The sequence below is a fragment of the Neofelis nebulosa genome, chromosome 17 (genome assembly GCF_028018385.1).
Source record: "Neofelis nebulosa isolate mNeoNeb1 chromosome 17, mNeoNeb1.pri, whole genome shotgun sequence".
NCBI classification, from domain to species: domain Eukaryota; kingdom Metazoa; phylum Chordata; class Mammalia; order Carnivora; family Felidae; genus Neofelis; species Neofelis nebulosa.
Genome location: NC_080798.1, coordinates 33,189,798 through 33,215,632, shown reverse-complemented (window position 1 = coordinate 33,215,632; position 25,835 = coordinate 33,189,798). Strand labels below are relative to the sequence as shown.

The 25,835-nt window shown below is 52.9% G+C and overlaps 1 protein-coding gene across 1 annotated transcript; it reads right to left on the bottom strand.

The window, feature by feature from the left end:
- Positions 1–2,175: 2,175 nt before the first annotated feature.
- MMP2 (matrix metallopeptidase 2) lies at positions 2,176–25,835 on the bottom strand. Its single transcript, XM_058706770.1, has 13 exons — positions 25,338–25,835; positions 22,510–22,736; positions 21,418–21,566; positions 20,249–20,377; positions 19,840–20,013; positions 16,951–17,124; positions 15,960–16,133; positions 14,139–14,294; positions 12,823–12,958; positions 10,514–10,650; positions 9,255–9,414; positions 4,550–4,659; positions 2,176–3,078 (listed from the first exon to the last, which is right to left on the bottom strand). The coding sequence occupies exons 1-13, from the start codon at positions 25,491–25,493 to the stop codon at positions 2,975–2,977; spliced, it is 1,986 nt and encodes a 661-aa protein (XP_058562753.1). The 5' UTR covers positions 25,494–25,835; the 3' UTR covers positions 2,176–2,974.

The window sequence follows — 25,835 nt, the reverse complement described above, 5'->3', positions numbered from 1 at the left end:
TCACCTAGAGGCCGTCCGGCCTCGCCTCTGGCTCTGAACGCCCCAGCTCTGGCTCCGCCCCCTGAGCGCTAGCCCCACCCCTTTAGGTATCTGGCTCTTCCTCTTTGGTCATATAACTCCCCCCACCCCCGCCCCCCGCCCCGAAAGTTTCTCCTTCAGAGCAGGGCACCCCAATGAGAGACAGTTTAGGCAGGGTTCTCTGCTTGAGGGTCACGCCCACCTGGAGTACCAATCTCTTTTACGGGGCCTGTTGGCCAAATCGCTGGCTCCAGGAGCCTCAGTTGGCCCCTTCTGTAAAATGGGATAAACAGAACTCAGATAAACAGAACCCAAATCCAGCCATCCCTAGGATGTACCATTTAAGTGAGTTAGTATATCCAGGGTGGGTTTTGTTTTATGTGTTTAATTTCTGGTATATGTTTCGGTTTTGCTTAAACCAGTTTGAGGTGGATGTTTGCCAGTTACAGCTGAAAGAGTCATGACAACAGAGATATTGGTACCTGGAGTGGAATCTTCCCCTCAAAACATGGACCAACAGTGGAAGATGGTTCTCCAAAAGAAAATCGAGCTTTCCCAATGCTGTTAATAGAAAAAGACAATGATTGCCAACTATTGCCTTCCACGCTTGATGAGGAACCTGGCCCCCAAAAGGGAAATCACTTGGGCCATGGCTCTGTTTTACCCTGAGGAAGTTCAAGGGCCTATCTGGAACTATATGAGTAGTGGTGGGGCTGGGGAAGATAGACAGTTTCCCAGGACCTGAGGCCAGGTGGTCAAGCCTTGGGTGCAGACAAGCAAATACTGGAGATGGTAACTTATAATTACTGGTCAACGACTCACTCCAGGCTGGAGGGCCTGGTGAGAATCCGAATCAGGACCCTGGGACAGCTGGTGCTTCACACTTAGCTACTGCATAATCTCAGAATCTTCCAACCCTACCGGATAGATGTGTGGCCTTCAGCTCCTCACTTAACCTCTGAGCTTGTACCCTCATCTAAGAATGGGAAAAAATTAATTTCTACCCCATAAAGTTGTAGTAACAATTAAAACATAAAACATGCAGTGTTCATAGGAAAGCAGTCAAGAAATGGCCCCTTTTAGGTATTACATTGTGGAGCAGTGGAATGTTCTCAGTGTAACAGAGCATGTTAATAATAGTGTATTATAGTCATGATGTAAGCTTCCTTAGCCTCGGGGGTCTTCAAGTAGGGGCTGGCAGTCCCTTGTGTCTTTTTAGCCAGGAACTTGCACAAAAGGCTATCTCTTCAGGACCCTCAAGGACCTGAGCCATTGGGCAGGCCATAGGAGAAAAGATGACTCCACAAAGGTCACCTCTAGAGAGTCCTGTCCAATCACCAGCCTCACCATGAGAGGCCTGAAGCAACCAGTCTGTCAGAGCCAGAAAGGGCCTCCGAAATAATCCCAGGCTTTCAATTCGTTTCCCAGCAACTCCAAGCTTCCTATATAGAAGGGGATTAGGGGTGGGCAACTTGGTGGGAAGGAGAGATAAAGAGCTTAAACATTAATAGAAGCTGTGTTTTGAAGGCCCACTTTATTTCTCCCTTAGTTATGTTTACTTAGGGTGGCTTTGGGGGCAGTAGAGGGTAATGCTGCTGACGGAGATTCTGGGCTGGGGCTAGAGCTCTTTCTCTAGGTCATCTTTGGCCTTGACTTGGGTTGTTACCTGATAGCTATGGTACCCTGGGCAAGTTGCTTTTCTCTGGGCCTGTTTCCTCATCAGTAAAAATTGAGCTAATCATAGCCTCCCCCTCTTTACGCTGTTGTAAAGGTTAAATGAAATGCTGCATGTCAAGTGCCTGGCACATAGTAAGCACTCTATTAATGGAGGGGCGTTTTTGGGGTTCAGTAGTAGTAAACTGAGCCTCAAAAAGGAAGGGGACCTTGAATGAGACCCTGCCAGCACAGTGACAGAACCAGTGTTATTTCAAAGGCTCTTCCTTCAGGACAGAGAGACTCCAGCTCACCCACTTGGAGGGTCTCCTGCTCTTTATTTTGGCAGCTCTGACCTTTGCCGCAAATGTCTCCCGGGCCCTGTAGGGAGCAGAGATTTATAGACTTTTTAAGTTTCTTCTTCTGCCGGGGGCTGTAGCCCCCCTCTAGGCTCTGCAGATTAAACAAAAAACAAACAAACAAAAAAAACCCCTGCAAACACTACCACTCCATTGGTGTCTTTATTCATACTTGTTGACATTTCCCACGGGGAACTGTTGAAGGAAGGTGGGGTAGGGCTGAGCGGGAGCCATGGCTTGGTTTTCCTCCAGCCAGTGGAGGAAGTGATGGGGTCAGGGACGTACTAAACAGAGTGAACAAGAGAACCATCACTATGTGGGCTGAGATGCATCATGGAGTGACTTCAGACAACCTGAAGTCCTTCTGTCAAGAAATTCAAAGTGGAACAATCAAGTCGATCGAGAGAAAAGAACAAAGTGCATACAGAGCAAACTGCTAACGTAGAAGAGGTCCTAAGGCGTCCAGCAATGAGAAGCCGGGTGTGCAGGGTGGCCACGTGACCATGCCCCTGTCCCACTGCCCCATGCCAGGCTGGGCTGTCGGGCCACCAGTGCCCTCTTGAGACAGTCTCTCTCGTTGGCTCCGAGGGTGCTGTAAGCCACAGAAAGTTGTGGAGGGAGAAAGAGCCCGAAGCGTGGCAGCACCAGGGCAGCCCAAGGCAGGGCTGCATTGGGAATATCAAAGCATCTCTTTGGGGGTGGCTCTGGAGGGCTGGTAGGGTATGGAAGGGGGATGAGGGCACCTGGCAGGGGTACAAGAAGCACCGTTCCTGGGGCACAGGGCAGAGCCACCCTTCAGAATCTTAAATTACCAGGTAGGGGTGAGAACGCTGATTAACTACAGAGCTGAAGGCTGCCAGGCCCATCCGGGTCCTTCCCTGGCGCTCAGGGCCTGGTTTTGCAGAAGACATGGACGCGCGGGGCCTGGAGGAGCCAGAGACGGCTCAGCAGCCCAGCCAGTCGGATTTGATGCTTCCAAATTTCACGCTCTTCAGACTCTGGTTCTCCAACTTCAGGTAATACGCGCCCTTGAAGAAGTAGCTGTGACCTGGGACGAGACAAAGGGAGGTGGTGACCACCCCATCCTTGGACATTATAGCACATGAAAGGGTCCCGGGAGCCTCCCGTAGGGAAGAAGCCTTTAAACCAGAGAAGACCCACCCCCACCCCGCCCCAACCTCTGAGGCCGGAGGAAGGGGAATGGCTGGGGAACTAAGCTCTCTTGAGTCCCTGTTTCTTCATCTGTAAAATGGGGGTGAGGATACGGACCTCTTAGACCTCTGGGCGAGGATTAAATCGGCTAATACATGCTATTACTAATATAAATAACCCCGCTCCACTGAGCACAGGCACAAACTAAGCACTTCCCAGAGGGGGCAAATGAGGAGGCTCCCAGGCTTTTCAGGCCGACAGCTGGCTGTTTGGCTTACACAGATTCTGTGTTTTGTTTTGTTCTGAATGAGTTGCCAGCGTACAAACATCTGGAAACTTCACATGAAAATACACATTTCTTGCTCCCTTTTAAAACAGCTAGACTATCTGAACGATACTGGGCCCCCATTCTTGCAGCAGCCATCAGAAGAAGGTGGTTGTAAATCAGCCAAGTGCCTTCTGGTTCACCACAGACCTCACCCTTCCCCACTGTCTGCCTTGCCTGCTTCATTCATTCATGCTATTGGCCTGGCCCCTACGGGCTGTAAAATGTGCGATTCCTGACGTACGTGATCTCATTTCCTTCTTTCAAAAGGCCGGCACACAGTAGGTGTTCAATAGATGTTTACTCTCGAAGACAATCCTTAACCTAATCCTTAGATTATGTGCTGCTCTTTCTTGGACATGTGAGATCTTTCACCACCGGAGCTTAGGGCCATGTGCTTAGCATATGATAGGGGCTCCAAAGAAATCTTTGTGGAGTTTAATTGAAACCTCCTGTAAAAAGCCAACTGGACTCATTTCCAGGACCCTGCAGACCTCACAGAAGCCTCCTCAGAATATGGTTTTCAAACTCCAAATTCTATCCCTTGCTGATACGGGGTTGTATTTTATTCAGCAAGGGACCGGGGGCAGATTGAGTTGAGTGGGAGAACTTTGCCACATCAGCAAGAGGGCAGGACAAAAGTCTGTCCTGTCTCCAATGGAGCCATCCTTCTGCTAATGGGAGGCAGTCACAAGGCCTCCTGTGGAACCTGAAAGGGCCTGGACCAAACCCCGGAATGAATCCAGGGCACAGAGCCCATGTTTCTTGTTCCAGCAGGCCTCCTGCCCTCCCCTTCCTTGGCTCCAGGCCCTGCAGCTGTGAGGGGCCTTTCTGGGTCTTACTGCCTGGAGCCAGCTGAGTGAGCAGAGGTCAGGGGTCTGGATGCCTTCCCAGCCCTGGGCTGAAGGGGCTGGTTTGTTTTCCCCGGGCTCCGCTTGCTGCTCTGCACAATGAGGGAGTGTGTGCTTGTGAGGAGCTGGGCCCCGGGGCTGGGGGCGGGGAGGCAGGTCCTAGAAAGCGGACAGGGGGCTGGGCCGCTCACCACCGCCCTGCAGGTCGACCACGGCGTCCAAGTTATCGGGGATGGCGTTCCAGGCATCCGCGATGAGCTTGGGGAACCCAGGGTCCATCTTCTTCTTTACTTCATTGTACCTGCAAGCAAACAGCAGATGAGGAACCGGGGGCGTCCCTTAAGGCCAACCCCCCCCCCCCCCAAACCTGGATGGGAGGGCCCAGCGGCTGGCTCCTGGCTGAGCCTGGAAAACCAGACCTAGCCCTGCAGGGAGGCGGCCGGCTGGAGTCAAAGGCCAGGGAGCCAGACTGGGTCTGGATCCCAACCCCACTGCTCATTAGTTATGTGACCTCTAAAAGTCCCATAAAAGCAATCTTGTGATTACTGCTAATGTGTAAGCAGTGCCTTAACCACTTTCCATATATTTCCTGTCAATCTTTGTGAGAATCCCAGGACACGGTTATTACCGGAATACTCATTTTACAGACCAGAGGCTTAGAAAGTGCACCCAGCTCCCAAGTGGTAATCCAACCCAGGCCTGCCTGGCCCCCCAGCGGCAAGGTGCTCTCTGAACCTCCGCTTTACCAACTATAAAATGGGGTTGTATTGAGCATCTTAATTAACGTATGTAGGAAATGAAATAACATATGCAAAATGCCTATCTCCCTGTCTGCTGTTTGGTATTTGGGAAATGTTAGTTCCTTTACACACTCTGATCCCTGCTGCAGTGTGGGGAGCACTGGACTGAGAGTCCAGGGATGGGGTCCCGCCTCCACATTCTTTCACTGAGAGGCTTTGACAAACCACTGCTTCTCCAGGTGGAGGTGACCGTCCGCATCCTGGGAGATGATCTCATTTGGGACAGCCAGGTTACACGAGTGGCATGCGAATCCAAGCCCTGTTAGTCACAGGGCGGGCCTCCCGCCCCCTCCGTCCCTGATGTAGCTTACAGGGCACATAGTTATCCTGGGCCGTGCGTTTTATCCAGATAAATACTTTGAGAATTAGTTGGCATAGTCTTCTTCCTGGCTAGCGATACCTCCATCGTTTTCCTTTTTTGGGGATTTTTTTTTAAATGCCGGGGCCACTGGGGCACCTGGGTGGCGCAGTCGGTTAAGCGTCCGACTTCAGCCAGGTCACGATCTCGCGGTCCATGAGTTCGAGCCCCGCGTCGGGCTCTGGGCTGATGGCTCGGAGCCTGGAGCCTGTTTCCGATTCTGTGTCTCCCTCTCTCTCTGCCCCTCCCCCGTTCATGCTCTGTCTCTCTCTGTCCCAAAAAATAAATTAAAAAAAAACGTTGAAAAAAAAAATTTAAAAAAAAAAATAAAAAAAAAATAAATGCCGGGGCCACTTTGATTCCTTTGGTTTTCTACTTACACTCAACCTACTCATTATTCTCTAAATATTTAATGACCTCCTACTCTGCCTGCCTGTGGATACTGCAGCAATCAAGATAAAAGTCTTGCCCTTGTGGAGCTGATTTTCTAGACAGATCTGTGCTCAAATGCCATTTTGGGGACAGCCGAGCTTTCCTCTGTGGTGCCTCAGAGCAGACCCTCTTCCCCGAGGCCAGCCCGACCAGCCGATCCTAGACACCAACAATAGCTTTCCCTGTGGGTTTCCCTTTCCATCCCTCACCCCAACCACCATTTCCACTTCCCCCTCTGCCCACCACCCTGGGAACCGTCGGGAAAGCCCTTCTTAACCCCAGCTGCATCATAAGACTTCCTGCAAAACCTAATATGCTTCCTCGTGACCTGGTCTACCAAAACCAAGTCTTCAGCCCAAAGTCCCAGCACCTCATCCACACCACCCCCTCTGACGCCCCCAACACTACATTCTCCCAGAGTGGTAACGGCTCCGACTCTGGGTCCTATGCTTGAACTCGCCCTCATTTCTCTCTCAGTCTACCCACAGAGGGTAGGCAGGGCAGGAAGCAAGCCCATTTTATAGATGTGGAAACCGAGGCTCGGAGAAGTGAACCAATTTGCTTCCAAGTTCTTTTCGGCCAGGAAGAACAAGGCATCAGGGCATCAGAAGGTGCTGGCTCTGAAGGGGCCCGAAGCTCTTCGTCTTCCTCTCTGTCTGCAGGTTCCTACACTGCCTGAAAAGGTTTTTTTCTCTGTGACAGTCCATGCCTCCCCACCGCTGTGGAAACTGGCAGTGCAGAGCAGGTGTTAAGAACACAGACATTTCTGTCCCAGCTTTTCCATGGGGGTACCCTTGAGGTACTTCAGCCTCAGTTTCCACATCTGGAGAACGGGGCTAAAATAGGATCTACCTTTAAAAAGAAATAAAGGTGAGGGGCACTGGGTGGCTCAGTTAGTTAAGTGTCCGACTACGGCTTAGGTCAGGATCTCATGGTTTGTGAGTTCGAGCCCCGCATCGGGCTCTCTACTGTCAATGGAGAGACCACTTTGGATCCTCTGTCTCTCCCCTGGTCTCTCCCTCTCTTTCTCTCAAAAATAAGTGAACATTCAAAAAGATAAATAAACGTGAAATGCACAGCCTCAGGCCTGGGATAAGCCTGTCACGGAAGCCATCGTTGTTTTTATCTAGAAGCTGTTTGCCTGTGTCAGGGAGGAAGTTTTTATCTAGTTCCCTCATTCGACCGTAAGCTCCACAAGGAAAAGCGTGACTATTTCTTGACCACTGTCTTCCAGCACCCAGCTAAGTGCCTGGCACATAGGAGATACTGAGTATACATTTGTGCACTTGGTGGAAGCTTCCAGAAGCAGGGGCTGAGAACGCCCTGGCACAGATGAGGGCATGCCAGGCTGGAGGCAGATGCCTGTCCTCTGTCATCTGGGGCTCTCCTTCCTTCTCCAGCAGGGAGGCCCCTGAGGCCTCTTAAGCCTCGGCTCCAGAAACAACGTCTCAAGCTCATTGACTATGTCTTCTGGAAACCCAGTCCAGAGCTTCCAGAAAGGCCTTTAGCTCTGCTGCTTTTAAGTCAGTTTCACTGACCTTCTAGAGCAGCCTGTGCATTCTGGACCCCAGCTTCGGAAGGTGGGCTCGTTGCAGAAAGGGACTGGGAAGCAGATAACTCTGCCCGAATCCCAGCCAGGTGCCGCCACAGCCCGCGTGTCCGTGTGTGTGCGTACGCATGCACGCTTGGGCACACTCGCGTTCACACGTGGCTACATCTGTCCTATATGTTCACATACACAGGGGGCCCTGGAGGCGGAGCACAAAAGTCCTTCCAACACCATGGTTTGTAGACGCAAGTGCTGCTTTATGGTTCGAAGATTCACGTTTCTGCGTGTCTGTGCTGCTCACTGTCCGCATTCTAAGATTTAGAGATTCAGGGCGCCTACCGCGCTGAGATGCTATTTGTAGTACGTGCTTGTGCAGAGGAGTGTTTGGGAGCCTACGGGCAGAAAGCCCGCTCCGAGGTTTCCTGGCTGACTGTGTTCTTTCTTGAGGCTTGAGATATCCATCAGCTTAAGTCGCTAAGTATCTTAGCAATATGTCTGGACTTCCTCCCTGACACAGGCAAACAGCTTCTGAATGCAGGGCAGCTGGGGGCAGGGCGGGTGGGAAGGGTAGGGAAGGGGGAGAAGAGGGAGGCCTGGGAGGGAAGCAGGACTGTTTCAGGGATGGCCGGCAAAGGGCCCGGATGCGGGAGCAGCCACAGGAGGAAGGTGCCAACCACCCCTCGCCCCAACCACCCCTTCCACTGACTGAATGACACGGAGGGTAGAGTGGAGGGGCTTGGGGTTTGGGGCCAGGAGAAGCAGTTACAATCCTGGTTCTGTGGCCAACGCACTTGCATTTAAATAACGTAGACAAGGTATTTAATTTCTTTGGACCACAGCTTCCCTGTCTGGGAAATGTGAAGCTTTCCAATCAAATTCCGGAAGTCTGGGTGGCCTTTCACTGACCATTCACGGATACTGGGCTCCCTGACCCATGGCCCGGACCATGGCCTCTTGGAATTGAACCCTTTCCTTTTGATGACCCAGAGCGGTGAGTAACCTCCTTCTGAACTGGCCCACTGCCAGCCTGCACCCACAGACACTGGCCCCGTGGCAGACATTTCACAGGGTGCCTGCTGCTTCCCGTGGGGCCTGATCTGGATGCTTCTGCGGGCAACTGGTGGACCTATGTCTGTCTTCATCATATTTTGCCCTCTGCCACCCCCACCTTCACCACCCCCATTTCTGAGGACCCCACTATCCCAGGTACTATAGAGAATAGGGAAGAATAAATAGCATGGTCTCTAGGAGCCAGAATTCCCAGGTTCGAATCCCCACCTGCCACGACATGGCTGTGTGACTTTAAACCAGATACTTAACCTCTCCGGACCCCCGGTTCCTTATCTGTAAAATGGGAATAATAACAATGCTTATCTCATAAAGCCCCTTGGAATAATGTCTGGCATCCAGTGTCATTAGTAGCAGCTGCTGCCTTTATTTTTATTACCCTCTTCTTCAGTGAGTCACTCCCAAATCGGAGGCCCCACACCAGACAGACACGGGCCCAATCGAAAGACTTCTGAGGAGGAAAGGAGGTTCTGACCAGACCCCTAGCAGCAATGTGCACAAGGATGCTTCGTCCTTCAGGGACTTCTCGCAGGGCCTGCAGCTCTGGGAGAGGAGAGGTGAGGGAGGGGGCACCCGTGGCCCCAAACCTCCGACTCTGACCCAGGAAACAGGAAACCACAGAGTGTCTTCTCTTCGTCCACACAGATGGCTGTGCTGTTCTCCTTTCTACTCTGCCCCACCCCCCTTACCTCCAGAACTTGTCTCCAGCAAAGATGTAGGTCTTCCTGTTCTTGCTCCAGTTAAACGCAGCATCTACCCGTTGGACATCAGGGGGCAGCCCCAGGCTGGTCAGCGGCTTGGGGTACCCTCGCTCCAGGGTGCTGGCTGAATAGACCCAGTATTCATTCCCTGCGGTGGAAGCAAAGCGTGCGTTGGTGACTGGTGCTGAAATCCCTCAGGCTGGCCTGTCCCTCCCGTCCTCTGTCTGCCAGGGACCCCACCGTGCCCATTTTCATCAGGGACACAGGTCCTGCTCACTTCGGGCTCAGTGCCCAGAATCAAGACTCACATATACGGTTTCACAAATTGCTTATAGAAGTTGCCTGGCCGAGGAGGAGAGTGGAGGGGGGGGGGGGGGGGGGGTGGTGCATGCCTTGCTCCCTCACCAGGCCACGCACGCTAAGTGCCACATTTACCATGAAGACCTTTTCCTAATATTGCATCACAGCCCACGAGCACTCTGGGACGGAGGAGGCAGGGAGCTGGCTGGCGGAATCTGTACCTTTGTGCTGCTAAGACTTCAGCTCCTCCGGGAGGCAGTCCCTGTGCCCACCCCTCGGACCAGGGCAGTTTCCTATCAGTCCTCCCTCCCTATGATCATAGCCTTACTGCATTTCCTCCTGACAGCCCGCTTTTCTCTCCCCGCACCCCCCGCCACCCCGTTAGCTTGTGAGCTCCGTGAGGGCCGGGCTGGATCCCTGGCACGCTGTAGGTTCAAATGAATGTCGAAGGAGCAGGGTTTCCCCGATGTCAGCCGTGTGACGCTCCCTTGATGATTCTTAACCACTTACAGAGACTTTTTCTACTATTGTTTGCTTAGTATTTGGCTTTCAGGGAATTCATCCTGAAATCCATAGAAAATACATGTATTTTCTTGAACTAAGTTTTGAATGTTAAAAATGAAATCACCTTTTAAAAAATTCTAACTCAAAACAGTCAAAGGCTCTAGCTTTAGGAAAGCGTTGGAGTCACCAGCACTGAACTGTAATTTTCCTTCTAGAAAACAGATCAGAAGGATTGAAAATTAAAAGGTAATGAAATGTTCACACGTGGGCTAATGCTATTTGATGCTGGGTGTCTGAGCCAATCTCCCAGATGAATCCCATGCTTTTGGAAGTCATGGTTGAGAGAACGGATCCATAAAAGAGAGGGAGCACCCACAGGTGCACAGGAACCACGGTGCAGACCCCCGTGGCGCCGAGGGCGAGGCAGGCCCCTTCCCACACACCTGCAAAGAACACTGCCTTCTCCTCCTGTGGGGCCTCGTATACAGCATCAATCTTTTCCGGGAGCTCAGGCCAGAATGTGGCCACCAGCAGGGGCCCCATGGGCTTGCTACGTGGTGTCACTGTTCGCCAAATGAACCTGGAATTGGGGCAGGGGACACAGAAAACCACACCTTGGGTCACTCTGCAGCTATTACCACAGGTCATATTAGCTCCCCAAGCCCACTCAAAAACTTCCCAGAGATGACGCCCTTGGAGGAGCCAAGATCAAAAGGAAGGTTGGAAAGACTGGAGAATGGGCAGAGCCCCCTCTGCAAGATGCCAGGGCAGAGAAGCCACTTTTTTGCTCCCTGTCTTGCTTCCTCCTCCAGGAAGCCCTCCCTAACTATCTCTGTCCATACCATATTCTTGTCCCTCTGAGTCTCTCAAAATCATCAACACTGGGTGCCTGGAATAGTAGTTTGTTGTTGTTGTTGTTGTTGTTGTTGTTTTTAAATATCTTTTATTTAAATATCTTTTATTTAAAAACATCTTCAAATATCTTTTATTAGATCAGAAGCCAGTTGAGGCAGGGGCTTATGGTATTCACAGAATGTCTTGAATTGAAAGGCAATGGACTCGTGCACCTTGGCAAGAGTGACTATTATTTCTGGAGGGCCTACTAAGTGCCAGGCACGTTGTGTGCCTTATAAAACGAAACCTTCATAATGTCACAAGATTGCAGGCACTCTTGGTGGTGTACCAGCACCCATTACCCACTTCTTCCCCTACCACCCTTCCTCACACAACTCCGGTATTCATGATCCAAGTTTGCCCACCGGTGGACCCAAACCCCATTCCGATTAGCTTAAGCCACCGGTCTCAAAGTGTGCTCCCCAGACCAACAGCATGAGCATGATCTGGGGACTGGGAAACACAAATTATTGGGTCCCACTCGAGACCTATGGGCCAGATTCCCTGGGCTTGGGGCCCGGCAATCTGTTCTAACAAGCCTTCCAGATGATCCTGATATGTGCCAACCTTTGAGAACCACTGGTCTAAGCTTATCAGAGCTTAGCATTTCCTGGCAATTATTATTGGTTCAGTAGTTGCTATATGATTCATGTGAGCCTGACAAGATTGGATAGACTTGTATTTCCTATCTGGGGACTTCTCTCTCTCTCTCTCTCTCTCTCTCTCTCTCCTGCCGGATGTGGGCAAGGAAGCCTGTTGCCACTGGCAGCCATTGTGTGACCATGAGGGACCCAGCCTTGAGATGAAATCAACGCGGAGGATGGCTGTGGACAAAGATATCATTGAGTCCTGCCCCTGGAGGCAGCCCTACGTCTGGACTTCATACCACATATACATAATTAAATTGCCTATAATCATGCAACCGTTAGGAGCAGGTCCAAGATTCCAACCCAGGGAATCTGGCTCCAAAGCTCATTCTGTCACCTACTACATTCTATGGATGGATGGATGCATGGATGGGTCGACAGACTGTTGAATGGATGGATGATGGATGGATGATGACTGACTGGTAATAGGTAAAGGATGATGGATAGATGATGGACAGATAGATGAATGATGGATGGGTGTATGTAAATGTGTATGTACAGATGGACGATGCAAATATTTTTTAATGCAGTCCTAGATACTGTCTGCCATTCTCCAGGAGGGCTAGGGCAGCTGGGTGAATCTCAGCTCTTGATCGATTGAGCGGAGGCCTTTATCTACAGCATAAAGGATACCACCTCTCCCCTGCGGTTACTTGATCCCCATAGAAAGAATGATTTGGCTATTTGAGGTCAAGGCGATTCCAGGAGAAAGCCTGTGGGAGCCTGGATTACTGTTTCCAATTCTTCCCTCCACCCCTATTTCAGAATTACACATCCATGTGCATTTGCCATGTGACCTCTCAGTACCACCGTCTATAGTGGGTGTTGGGCCTGGCCATGTGATTTGCTTCAGTCAATGGAACATTCTCAGACATGACGTGAGTGGAGGCTTTAAATGCGTTTGTGTGGTTTGATTTGGCCTCTTGTGTTTGTCATCTGCCACGAGCAGCTGCTAATCCCAGGAGAGTGAGTGATACGCAGAAGATCCCCGAACCCAAACCGCAGCCCAAAGCCAAGACACCTAGACAAGACCCATAGACTAGGAAAGAGTAATAGAAATGCCCATTGCGGTAAGCCACTGACATCTGGAGGCTGTCCAATACATAGGACAAGCTGTCTGTACGGGCCATTCTGTGAAGCAAAGGTTGGGGGCACAGGGGTAACGGGAAATGGGCAGAGGGCAAGGACGAGAAGCAAGCTCCTGTACTCACCTGTCCTTGAAGAAGAAGATCTCCCCCCGGATCTGAGAGATGCCATCAAAAACAATGTCCTGTTTGCAGATCTCAGGAGTGACGGGGCCGAGAGTTGGGGTGGGGCCGGTGCCAGTGTCAATGTCAGGGGAGGCCCCTGGAGGAGGACGTGCCCTCAGACTCTCGCCAGCTCCAGGGGCTCTCCCCACCAGGCTGAGCTCCCAAAGCTGCCCACCCAACCTGCTAAGGGTCAGAAGAAATAGTATTCTGGCCTTGGAGTGAGGCCAGGCAAGACACAGAGATGATGTCTGGACGTGGCAGATCAGTGAAGAGAGACCAGGGTCCCAACCAGCTGGTTGGTACTTAACAAATGCTATTCACTGACATCGCCCGAACCAGTCTTCACCATGGCCCTTGCAAGGAGGCACCGTTATTACTGCCATTTTACAGATGGGGAAACTGAGGCCCAGAAAGGTGGAGCGACCTTCCCAAGGATTCAAACCCAGAGCTCAGGTTCTTAAGCCCAAAAGAGAGTCAAGGCCAACAGCGGCCACCAGTGTGTCCAGCATCGGGGGTGTGGAACCTTCTCAAGCATTCATCCCTTTGTTCCTCGTGGCAACCCGTCACAGTTTAGAGAAGAGAAAAGTGAGTCCAAGGAGGTAAAGACCTGCTCCATCTCTTGCTGTTGGTGAGGGGCAGAAGCACTTGAACTTGTTATCTCTCCCTTTGACTTGGTCCGGGCACCGGGACCATTTGATACCTTTTTTTTTTTTTTCTTACTGGACCTACTCTAGCCTCATCATAAGATTAATAAATAAATCACTGTTTTCAAGCTCTGGTTGAATTACGCCTATTACACATCAAGATAAAAGAATTGGGTATGAAAACCAGACACCTTGGGTCCCCTCCCGGTCTCATCAGGATCTTCCATACGCTGGCACATTCGGCTCTGTATGTAGCTCCTTCTCCTGGATTCTAAACCTAACTGGGTTGCTTTCCTGATGACCCTGGGCCAAAAGGGTTACCTTCCTCAGGCCTCAGTTTACTCACCTAGAAAATGGAGAGCCAGTTTCTCCCCTGCCGACCTCACAGAGTGGCTCTGGGGAGCCAAGAGGGGCATGAATACTGGTGCTATTTGGAAAGGAAAGGGACTATCCAGGGGTCCCCTTGGAGGGCTGCTCTGATACCCCCAGAACTGATCAGCGCTCCTGTCTCCTGCCTTTGGTCTCCTGCGGTCCTGGAGAGACGGGACCTTGCTGGTCCCCAAGCCCTGGCCTCCATCCTGGGCTGCGTGACCTCCCCAGACCCCCATCCCGAAGCCCCACACGGAGGGTTACCATAGAGCTCTTGAATGCCCTTGATGTCGTCGTGGGACAGGCGGAAGTTCTTGGTGTAGGTATAAATGGGTGCCATCAGGGCCCCAGGGTCCTGAGAGTGCTCCAGCCCCATTGCATGGCCAAACTCATGGGCTGCAACCAGGAACAAGCTGTACCCTAAGGGCCGCAGGAGGGGAGGGAGGCAGAGAGACAAGGGGAGAGAGACAAGGGAGGATGAGGGTTCTGAGGACATCCCCATGGTAGGGCCAAGAGCCTTGCAAATGGCACATATTGATTTTTCCTTCTCCCGAATGCTCTGGGACTGGGATACTATGCCCATTGCTTCCAAGTCGGGTCAGCCAAAGTCCCTTTGTCCCTTCCCATGGTGGGCGGCTACTGTGTGCTATAAAGAACAAATAGCAGCTGCAAATCCTCTACTTGGGGTCCCATTTGATAAAAAAAAAAAAAAAACTTGCACTATAGGGTCTCTGAAGAGGAAAGAGAGTGGGCTCACCCTTCCTGCCCCAGGGGAAGTAATGACAACCATTCCCACTTGGAATGATTGCCCAGGCTTAGCCACAGACAGAGGGCAGGCTGTAGGATGAGGGGGGTCTCCCCAAAGGATAGGTTCAGTTCCTAAGACTGAGCTCCCGTGACTGTGTGTGACCTTATATGGAAATAGCATCTTTGCAGATAAATTAAGATGTAAGTTAAAAGGAGGTCACACTGGAGCAGGATGGGCCCTTAATCCAGTGTGACCCGTGTCCTTATAAGAGGAGAAGATACATAGAAGGCCACGTAAAAACAGAGGCAGAGACTGGGGCCATGCAGCCTTCAGAGGGAAGGTGGCCGTACCAATGCCTTGATTTTAGACTTGTAGAGAACACATTTCTGTTGTTTTAGGACACCCAGTTTGTGGCACTTTGTTATGACAGTCTTAGGGAACGCAAGTGTGCCACAACAGCTCTGGGGTCTTAAGCCATTCCAGCAGATGGAGAATCCCACCTTTACGTAGAAGCTGGAGCAGGGCAGGTAGTATCAGGATATGTCCTAGAGTGGCATTGGCAGGGGTTAAGAAAACGTCTTTCGGCCGGTCTCTGTCGGTTAGCCGTTACCCAAATACCACCCCATTGTGAGTAAAAAAGAAGAAAAGTAACATAAAAAGAGGCTGATCTAATTCTGGCCAGCCCCGGACCAGACCTCTCACCTGGCCATCTGGCACCATCAGGGAGCTTTAAGCCCAATCCACTGGGCCCTGCAGACTAGAGTGGGCATAGTGCCCCCAAACACCTTGCTCACTGCACTGACCACATAGTAAGGTCATGGCCTATCTCCTGGTCATGCTCTTGCCCCAGCCTGTGAGCCCTGGGGGGCAGCACTGTCAAGGTCCCCCCACCCATTCACAACTTGGCAAAAGAGGGTGCCAATGGGACACGGGGGGCTCTGGGGACTCTCTTGTGCTACCTGGAGGGTGGTGTTGGAGAAAGGATGACGCTCCTCCTGTTTTTCCTCTCTTTTCCTGCCCACCCAGCTCCTTGCAGGCAGCTCCCCACTGGAGGGGAATGCCTTGCAGGGGAATCATTCTCTGGAACGGGGTACCCTGCGCTCGGCACTGGGATGTTTCGCATAGTCACAGCCCCGCCTGTGGCGCGGTCAAGGCGGAGGAGAAGAGCGCCATCTCCAACGATGGGCGGGGCCTCAGCCAAAACAGTGTGTCTGCCAAGCACAGGTGGGTGTCTGGGGGTGATGTCTATGCCAGAGGTGGGTGGGGGCCCAGGAAGGTTTCCAGTGCAGGGGCGGGGCAGCATCTGGTGTTTCTGCCCAACGGGCGGAGTGCTGTACCTTGGTCAGGGCAGAAGCCCCACTTGCGGTCATCGTCATAGTTGGCTGTGGTCGCACACCACATCTTCCCATCGCTGCGGCCCGCGCTCGTACAGCTCTCATGCTTGTTGCCCAAGAAGGTGAAGGGGAAGACACAGGGGGCACCTTCTGAGTTCCCGCCAACAGTGGACATGGCTGTGGAGCGAGGGACATGGGTGAGGGGGCAGTAAGGCATCTGAAGCCACCACCAGGGAACCACACGATGTGGACATTAACAAATCACGCTTACGGAGCACCCGCTTCAGCCCTGGGCACCGGAGCAAGCACGTCTCTATAACCCTGTGCAGTAGGGACTGTAAGTCACCCCCATTTCGTGGATGGGAAACTGGAGCTCAGAGAAATTAAGAAACTTGCCTGAGCAGACGCAGCCAGATTCCAGAGCTTTATTAGCCTCCCGTGGATGGGGCTGGAGGGGACCAGAGGCAAAGGGTGCTGGGCATAGCCAACGGGGCCAGCATACTTAGACAGTGAGCTCCATCATGCGGGCCCCTGTGGAAGACCTACCTGTGTCTCCTGCAGAAGGCAGGTGCTCAGTAAAAATCAGGAAGGAAGGGAAGGAGGAAGAGAGGGAGGGAGGGAGGGAGGAAGGGAGTCCTTACTGAAAAACAGAAGCCAAAAGACAGAGACACAGACTAGAGCAAAGAAAGGCAGGGAAGACATACTTCAAGATGAGACAGAGAGAGAGAGAGAGAGAGAGAGGGAGAGAGAGAAACGATTACAAGGAAGCTGAGAGTGGGTGGGCCATTCACAGAGGGTCCTGAGCTGGCATGACATTAGGGATCACCATTTCGGCTGAACTGGCTATTGTTCTGATCAGCATCTGTTCGGATTTTGGTGCTCATGCTGTACCAGCTGCTAAGGACTCTGATGAGTTGCCCCGGACTGGGGGAGGGGGCTCTGGTAGCTTTTCTACCAGAGGACAGACTTTTCCATCAGAGGTGGAGACACCCACCGGTCTCGGGGCAGAAGCCATACTTCTTGTCTCGGTCATAGTCTTCCGTGGTCCCGCACCAGCGGTAGCCGTCGGTGCGGCCCTCAGTGGTGCAGCTGTCGTAGGATGTTCCCTGGAAGCGGAATGGGAACTTGCAGGGCTGTCCGTCAGCATTGCCACCCATGGTGAACAGGGCTGGGGGTGAGGGAGAGACGGAGAGAGCATGAATGTGAGAGGCCACCCACCGCCCAACCGGGAATGAGCTCAGCACCTGCGTGGGCGCAGGGCTGGCTGGGGGCCAACCTGCCAATTCACACCAGTGAAGATATAGCATTGTTAAGATGTTAAAACCCGTCTATGCTGGTAGCTGAACTGCTGCTCCTCTGGTCCCCTGGAGGGTACTCCTGCCTCCCCAGCCACCTCGATCCCTCTCCTGGGACCTTATGGGCCACCCCTCCTCCCACCAATGAAATGGTTAAAACCTGGCACACAGCATGGGGCCGCCAGAGCCCTGCCCCTGACCCAACCCCAAGGTGACTGTCCACTCTGCCTGGTCTGTGCCCAAGCCATGCAGATTGCTAAAAATATCATCCATGGTGGTCAGCAGGACCACAAATCTTTGCATTCGAGAGAAAGGAAAACTGAGGTTCTGAGAAGGCTGGTTCTGGAACTGCTCACGGTCATCTCTCTCTTGCTCACACCCTTTGCCACACACACACACACACACACACACACACACAGAGAAAGCTTCACCTCCCTTTCAACCCCAGGCGCTTTCCTGGACGGCCCTCCTGTGGTCTCTGTAGGAGAGAGAGGAGGAAAGGAGGGGGAGAATGGAAGAGAGGTGGCGTCTCCAGACACCTTCTAATATGCACTCCGAGCTCCCACTCTGACCTCCCCAAGACAGAGGTTATGCCTGGAGAATTTGGGGAGAGTGGGAGTCAGAGTCTGGGCTTGTCTGTCTTGGGTTTTCCCCCTGCTCCCCCATGCCTTCATCCACCCCCAAAGCTACAAAATAGTGTATCTCTGGAATTGCCAACTAGCAAAACCACAAGTTCGTAACAAGGACCATCTGTGCACAACGGTGCCAGAGGTGACCTCATCAGCCCTCATTAACTCCACCATGGCCAAAATGGGGGCCAGGGACCACAGGATCAGGGTCCCATATCCTCACTACTCCCCTCTCCCCAACCAAGAGAACTTCCCCCCGCAATACCAGAAACAAGGAGACCAGGGGAAGAGCCAAAACTGAAGCCAGACGCCTTGGTGGCCTCAGAGAGGGAAAGGCAACGTGTTAACCTTGAGGGAGGCCAGCCTCTGTCTCTGGTCTCCCAACAGCTGCATTTCTACCACCCAGGAAGCCCCCATCCCCTTTCAGATCCTGCCCCCAACAAGGATGAAGAAAAGCAATCATTGACTCAGCAGTCAGGAGGGGCTGAGTAACCAGAACCTCTATCCCAAGACCGAACACGTGCGTGTTGTATGTACTTGAATCTGGCTAAACACCAAGTAAATGGCTAATGTCCGATGCAGGGAAAAACCAAACTTATGAATTACAGCTGTTTCCACTTCCATGATCAAGGCATTCTCTTCTAATCACAGGGACTGACACATGGCAAGGTTATCTCTGCTCGAATCCCTACTGGGAAATGCAAGAGACATAAAATATCTTTGTTTAAAAATTTGACTTATTAATGGTCAATGACTTGAACTCTTACTTAATACAAACTATCGCGTGCTTTGGTATTAAAAGTGTAAACAGGAACGCCATTAACTAGTTCTTGGTTTCTTTCCCTCTGTTAAGATGGCTGGTGTTCAGTTGCAATGGGGTCGGAGAAATCACAAACATGTAAAATTACAGCCAAAAAGACAGAGGCATATATATATAGATCAAAGAGCCTTCAAGGGATGAGGAAGAAACAAGTAATAAAAAAAGTAAGTTCTGCATTTTCTCCCAAGTATTAAAAAAAGTAAGTTTTGCATTTTCTCCCATTTCCCTTCCAGTTTTCTGGGTTTTTGATCTCCAGATCACTAAGATGATATGATCTAGAATTAAGATGTATACACACTCTCTTTGTGATTTCTGGTTATGAAGTGTGTGTCATCGTGAAGGATCTACTAAAAAAGGGTTGGGTGTGTTATGTCAATACTCTTACCCCTTAAGGAAACTCCTTGCTCTATATGGCTTCAAAATATCTAAACATTTTGTCACAAGCATCAGCAAAAACACGAAGATACTGAGTCAAGCCTAATGCCTTTGCCGAGACACAGAGATGCAGACACAAGAAAGGGAAGACAGAGACCCCGAGAGGCACATGGAACAGTCCCACACCCAGACGTGTGCACGCAGCTGTGCGCACGCACACACACACACACACACACACACACACACTGGAAGAGTCAGCATCAGAACTGGAAACGATGGCTGAAATTCCCAGGGCTGGTGTCCCCAAGCCAGATTGGGTACCGGCCTCGGTGTCTGAGTCCCGCCTCTGAATCCCACTGCTAGGCTTCCGATCCACCCCCCACCCCCACCCCAGCCTCTCCTCGTGTCCCTGAATCCCCAGTTCTGGCCGGAGGACCACTGGGCATCTTAGTAATTCTAAATTCATTCTCATGCACATTAGAAAAAAAAAACAAAAAACTAGCACGTCAAACCTGTGATTTCACAAGTATTTCTGCTAAGGGCAAAACAAAACAACTGATTTCCTGCAAGGATTACGTACGTAATCGTGCCGATGAGAAGGACACAGCAAAGGCTCAGACGAGGCTGAACGAACGAATGAAGTGGGGCACACTGGCCGCGTCCGGCCTGGCGGGGGGGGGGGGGGGGGCGGAGCGCAGGGGGTAGTGGGGAGCCTGGGAAGGTGGAGGCTGCGGTGGAAACCCCGGGGCCAGGTGGACGCTCACCTTCGTGGGGGCAGAAGCCGTATTTGCCATCCTTTTCAAAGTTGTAGGTGGTGGAGCACCAGAGGAAGCCGTCGCTGCGGCCCGTGTCTGTGCAGCTGGTGTATTCCTTGCCGTTGAACAGGAAGGGGAACTTGCAGTACTCCCCGTCGGCGTTCCCGTACTTCACGCGGACCACTGAGGGCAGCAGGGGGTGGATGGAGTGTGAGCCTCTCCGGGCCCTTCTTTGGAGACCGGGACTCTGACTCACCGGGCTACGTGACCTCCCTCCCCCTGCCGTCTCTCCGGTCCCATCGGAGCAGATGGAGGTGCGCACGGGGGCCCAGGAAGCCACGGCCCTGGTTGCTAGGGACGGCGAGGCTCGCGGAGGACTGGGGAGGAGACCCGGGCGTGCGGATGTTCACTTTCTCACCTTGCCCTTCTCCCAGGGTCCACAGCTCATCGTCGTCAAAGTGGGAGTCTCCCCCGACGCCAGGGCCCGGGGCAAAGGCGTGAGCCAGGAGCCCGTCCTTGCCATCAAAGGGGTATCCATCTCCGTGCTCTGCAACACAGTGGGTCTCAGCTTCTAGCTGCCCCGGCCACACCCAGCCACGCCCAGACCACGGTCCTATAGCTGCCCTAACGTCTGTCCCCTTCCCTGTCCCGGTACGGTCATCCGGCACCGGGAACACGGCATCTCCGCAGAGGGCTCCTAACTTGATCGTCACCATCCCACGGTCTTCAGTACCCCTCAAGTCTATGTGGCCCCCAGTATCTCTACCACCGACCTTCACTAATGACGTTACACCTACACACAGACTAACATGCCACACGGGCGTCCTCCCCACTCACTCACTGTCCCCACCTCTACACCATTGTCTATATCACCTACCGCACGTTCCCTGCCATTTTGGCCCTAGCGCTTACCCTCAGGTCACACCATCACCAATATCCACAACAGTAGCCCCCATGCCTACTTTGCCGCCCAGGTCCGCACCATCCACCCACACGTCAACACTGCTGCCTGCGCCGGTGCCTTCACCCACGTCACAACGCCGCTCACAATGTCCACGCTCCCTCCCTGCACGTCTACACTACCGCCAGTGTTCACAAGGCCAACCCACATGGTATCCTTGATCCCGGGTTCTATTCCGCTGACTCTGGCGTCTACACTGCTCCGCTGTTTCCGAGCCACCCTCACATCCAGAGTTGCTCAGTGTCCCCCCAGCATTAGCCAATGGAACTTTCTGTGATGATGGGGATATTCTTTGTGCTGTTCAATTCAGTAGCCACTAATGTCCTGTGGCCACTAAGCACCTGAAATGTTGCCAGTGTGGCCGAGAAGCTGAATTTTAAGTTTTATTTACATTTAAACAGCCCTATGTACCCAGTGGCCACCATGTTGGGCAATGCAGGTAGACCACTTGCTTTCAGGGCACACCCCCCTGTCATGTCACCTGCCCCCACATCAGCGTGGCTCTCCAGTGTCTACATCTTCTACTCTCCTGTCTAAGCTATGCTCAGGACTCCGGTGCCCCTGTAATGGCCAGACTGCCCCCCCGGTCTCCACCCTGGCCCCCCGCTGACCCCTCTTCTGCCTACCCCAGCGGCCAAAGTTGATCATGATGTCCGCCTCTCCATCGTGGATACGAGAAAACCTTAGCGGGGTTACATCACTCCAGACTTGGAAGGCACGAGCAAAGGCATCATCCACTGTCTCGGGGTCCAGATCAGGCGTGTAGCCAATGATCCTGGAGGAGATAGAAACACGTGTGAGTGTGCCTGTGTGTACCAAGGAATGTCAGTGTGCATATGCACACGAGCATGGACATATAGGTGCAAGTGTGTATATGCAATTGTGTGAGTGACCATGCCTGAACGTGTGTGGATGTGCACGCATGAGTACAGGTGTGCGAGTGTGTGCTTAAGCAGGTGAGGGGTGCACAGACTTCTGCACGCACATACGAGCGTGTATGAGCCTGGATGCACGGGCAGGTATATGTGTGTGCGTGTTGAGCAGAGCCTGCTGGGAGAACAGCCCACCCAGAATGCCTTGGGGTTCTGTGGAGCCCTAGCCCAGCCCATGCCTCCATGCCCTGGCTCAGAAGTCTCATTCCTCACCTCTGGCTGGCGGGCGAGGAGGCATGAATAACGCGTTAAGGGGCACAAGGCAGAGATCTCCCCCTTGGAATCCAGCACGAGCCAGACAGAGCAGCGCTCGCAGCCCAGTTCACAATCAGTTATAACAATTCTTTAATATCATATAAAACTCAATTAGCAACCAATCATCAAATTCCCTCCACCTGCTCCAACGACCCCACTTAATAATAATAGCGTATTATTGTATTAACAGTGTATACGATGTGACGAACGACTAGCATTCACTACGCTCTTACCATATGCTGGACGTTGTGAAATCCCCTTTACTTATGACCAAGCTTAGTTCCCAACAACCTACTAGGAAGGTTGTGTTTTAGCCCCATTTTGGAGACTGGAAAGCCAAGGCTCAGAGCACTAGAAACTAAGTTGGCTGATGCCCCAAGGCTATTATTGTGAGATTCAAGCTGTGGTCCATCTGACTCCATTTCGTAAGAATTCCAGGCCCCTCGCTGGATACCCCCTGGGTCCCCAAGAAGGGAGAAGCAAGGCCCGGAGACCCACTGTCCCCACGGCCCAGGGGCCCTGCCTTGGCACCTGTATGTGATCTGGTTCTTGTCCCACTTGGGCTTGCGGGGGAAGAAGTTGTAGTTGGCCACATCAGGGTTGCCACAGCGAGGCTTCCGCATGGTCTCAATTGTGCTCTGGTCAAGGTCACCCGTCTGGGGCAGCCCAAAGAACTTCTGCATCTTCTTTAGTGTGTCCTTGAGCACGAACAGGTTACAGCTCTCCTTGGGGCAGCCGTAGAAGGTGTTCAGATATTGCTGGAAGACAGGAACACCCGGAGACAAGCAGCCACGTTAGGGTGGCACAATACTGACCAAAGTAGTCAGGGAATCCAACAGCACTGGGTAGAATCCTGGGTTCCCCAGCCAGCTGTGTGACCCACTGGTTGAGTCACATCATAAAGCATGGCTTGCAGCACGTGTTGAGTGCTTACTATTATGCCCTATATGGTTATTGTTACTATCCCCATCATCCAGATGAAGAAACTAAAGCTCAGAGAGGTTAAGAAACGTGCCTAAGATCCCACAGCTCATGAACGGAGGAGCTAGATTCGGATCCAAGCAATCCGGCTCCTGGGTCCACACTCGGAACTCTAACTCTCTGCCCCTCTTCTTCTCCTCTGTCATCTCTTTTAATTCACCTAACGGCTGATGACATAGAAATTGTTCTTTCGCCTTTCTTATAAGGAGTTTCATGGCTTATGTGCACGGATTCCAGTCGCAGACAGACCTGGGTACAAATCCTAGATCTGTCATTTCCAAAAGAGAAAATCGTCTTGTCCTTCCGGATCTGAGCAGCCAGCTCTGCCCTAACCGAGGCCTAAACCAAACAGACCCCTGGGGAGTCTCAGGGACTGACCAGCTCATTTGTCTCCTCACCAAATGTTTTTTTGACGGCTGCCATGGGCCCAGCCCTGTGCCAGTATTATTGGGGATAAACTGGTGAACACGACGTTTGTTTCTAGTCTCCAGGGTTCAGATCCCAGTGTGGGGAGGCTGATAGATCATAGTGGGTGCAATATTAAATATGTGATCTGTGTTGTAAAGACAGCCAGGAGACCTTATTACGGGGGCCCTAACCTTGTTTGGGGAGCAGTTAGGAACGGGAAATAGAGGATATAATAATAGTGATAATGAGAATGATAACAAAGGTTATCCCTTATTGAATGTTTACCGCGTGCCAGGTACCCTTCAAGGTGTCTAGGATGACTTCCCCCTTAGCCCTGAGACAGGCATCACTATTATCTTGTCTGTGGAAGCAGGTGAGATTGAGAACTTAAGTCATTTGCCCAAGCAGGTCAGTTGTTAGAGTCTCTCTGATGTGAACCTAACCAGTCTAAGTCTAGAGGAGGTTTCTCAGGCCTCCCACTGCATTGCCTCTGGGCAACACGGACTTCCTTCCAGGTGCTGCAGGAGGTGTGGGGACCCAGGTAGCTTTGTCAGTGCTACAAAGCTCACCTTCACCCCCAACCAACAGCCACATCAACATGCCGGCCAGCTCCAGACCCTTGTCAAAAAAAAGTAGCCCCTAAAAATATAAGGCCTCCCAACCCACTTACCCAGCTGGGACAGAGGCCTATATGTAGGAAATGGGAGTGGTGTTATCACATCCTGAGAAGGGACACCTAGGGTGACCAGAGGGGACCAAAGTCCTGTCCTGGGCAGGATGGGGACCAGGATGAAGGAGAATGAGATTTCTGGGGTAGGTGAAACAATAAAGGAACAGATGTCTGGAAAGCGGGAAGGAACATCCAGAGGGGTCCTCAGCCCCAGGGGCTCTCAAGGTGAGAAGAGGTGCCCCTCGGGGGCCCCCAGCCCCCTTGTGTAACGTGTAACGCTGCCGCGGTCGGTCAGGGAGCCCTTCCAGCCAGGCAAGCGAGTGAGTGAGCGCGCTGGCAAAACAACGTCTGAGCCACAGCTCGGAGCCCCGCCAGGAGGGAGGGCTGCCTGGCGGCTCTCCGGCCGGCCCGGGGCTCCTGGCGCTCAAGGCTCAGTCCGCCCCCGCCCCACGCGCCCGGGCCCTCCCGCACCACCCCTCCCTGCGCCGGGCGGCCAGATCTTTCCTCGGGTCCTCAACCCTCTCTGGAGAAGTTCGAGGAAACTTTCCGAGGTGCAACCCTTGACCTTCCTGACCAACTTGTCCATTGAGCCAGGTGAAAACGATGCGCTCTCTGCTTCCCTCCTGCCCCAAATATCTGCCAAAAGATCCCCTCCAAGGCCTCTCTCCAGATGTATGCCAAAGGTTCCTCGACGTTGGCCAAGCTCTGCTTTACCCTGAATTCCTCTCCACATGTGTGCAAAAGTTAACCCAAATTGTGTGCCAATGGACCCTATTCCCGAAGTCCTACAGAGGTTTCGAAAGATCCTCCATTTTCAGAAGAGACCCCTTTTAGGCCTTTGGCCAAAGGTCTCCGACTCTTGCCAGGGGCCTGTTAGCCAACCCCCCAGATGTGTCCAAAAGTTGTTTACAAAGCTGCCCCCTTGCCAAATCCCCCAGATACTACACAATGGCCCTGCTACTTACAAAAGGGGTCCCTTCCAGCTGTTTGCCAAAGCATTCCCTGCCCTACCCCCGCTGGTTTCTCGCGCCCCCCCCCCCCTGCTGTGTCCTAAAAGTTGCCAAGTTGTTTATCAAAGGCCTTCTCCAATTACCGAGGATCCCACCACGGTTTGCAAAAGAGATTCCCTCCTTCGGCTTGCCAAAGACCCCCAAGTTGTTTCCTGAAGCTCCTCCCCAAGCCGTGTACCCACCGCGGGGGTGGCTTTTCCGGAGACCCGGAGACCACCCCCCCCCCCCCAAATCCTCGGCCTCCGAAGTTTCTCTGAACTTGACTCCTGGAGACCAGCGCAGCGACTCACCACGGCCAGCTCTTTGTCCGTTTTGGGGGCCACATCTCCAGGGAACTTGATGATGGGCGACGGCGCGGCGGCGGCGCGGCCCAACAGGCAGCCCAGGACGCAGAGCGCCCGCAGCGGGCCGGCGAGTGCGCCCCGGGCCCCTCGCGCCTCGGTCATCGCGCTCCCGGGCCCCGCGCGTCGCCCGGGGGTCGCTGGCTCGGTGCGGGTGGCCGCGTCGCCGCCTGGCTGGCGCCTGCTCCGCCGCGCGGCGCTGCGCTCCGAGGGGCCGCTCGACTCGGTGGCCTGGGCTTCGCCCGGCTCAGCGGCGCATGGTCCGGCCCCCGCGCCCCAGCCCCGCGCCGCCGCCCGTTCCCGCCGGCCCCGGCAGTCCCTTTGTATGTTTAAAGCCCCAGATGCGCAGCCTCCAGCCACCGCCGGAGGAAGTCTGGATGCAGCGGAAACAAGGGAGGGGGCAGCCGCCAGATGTGGCCTGCTGGGCTGGGAGGGCGCTGGCTGTGC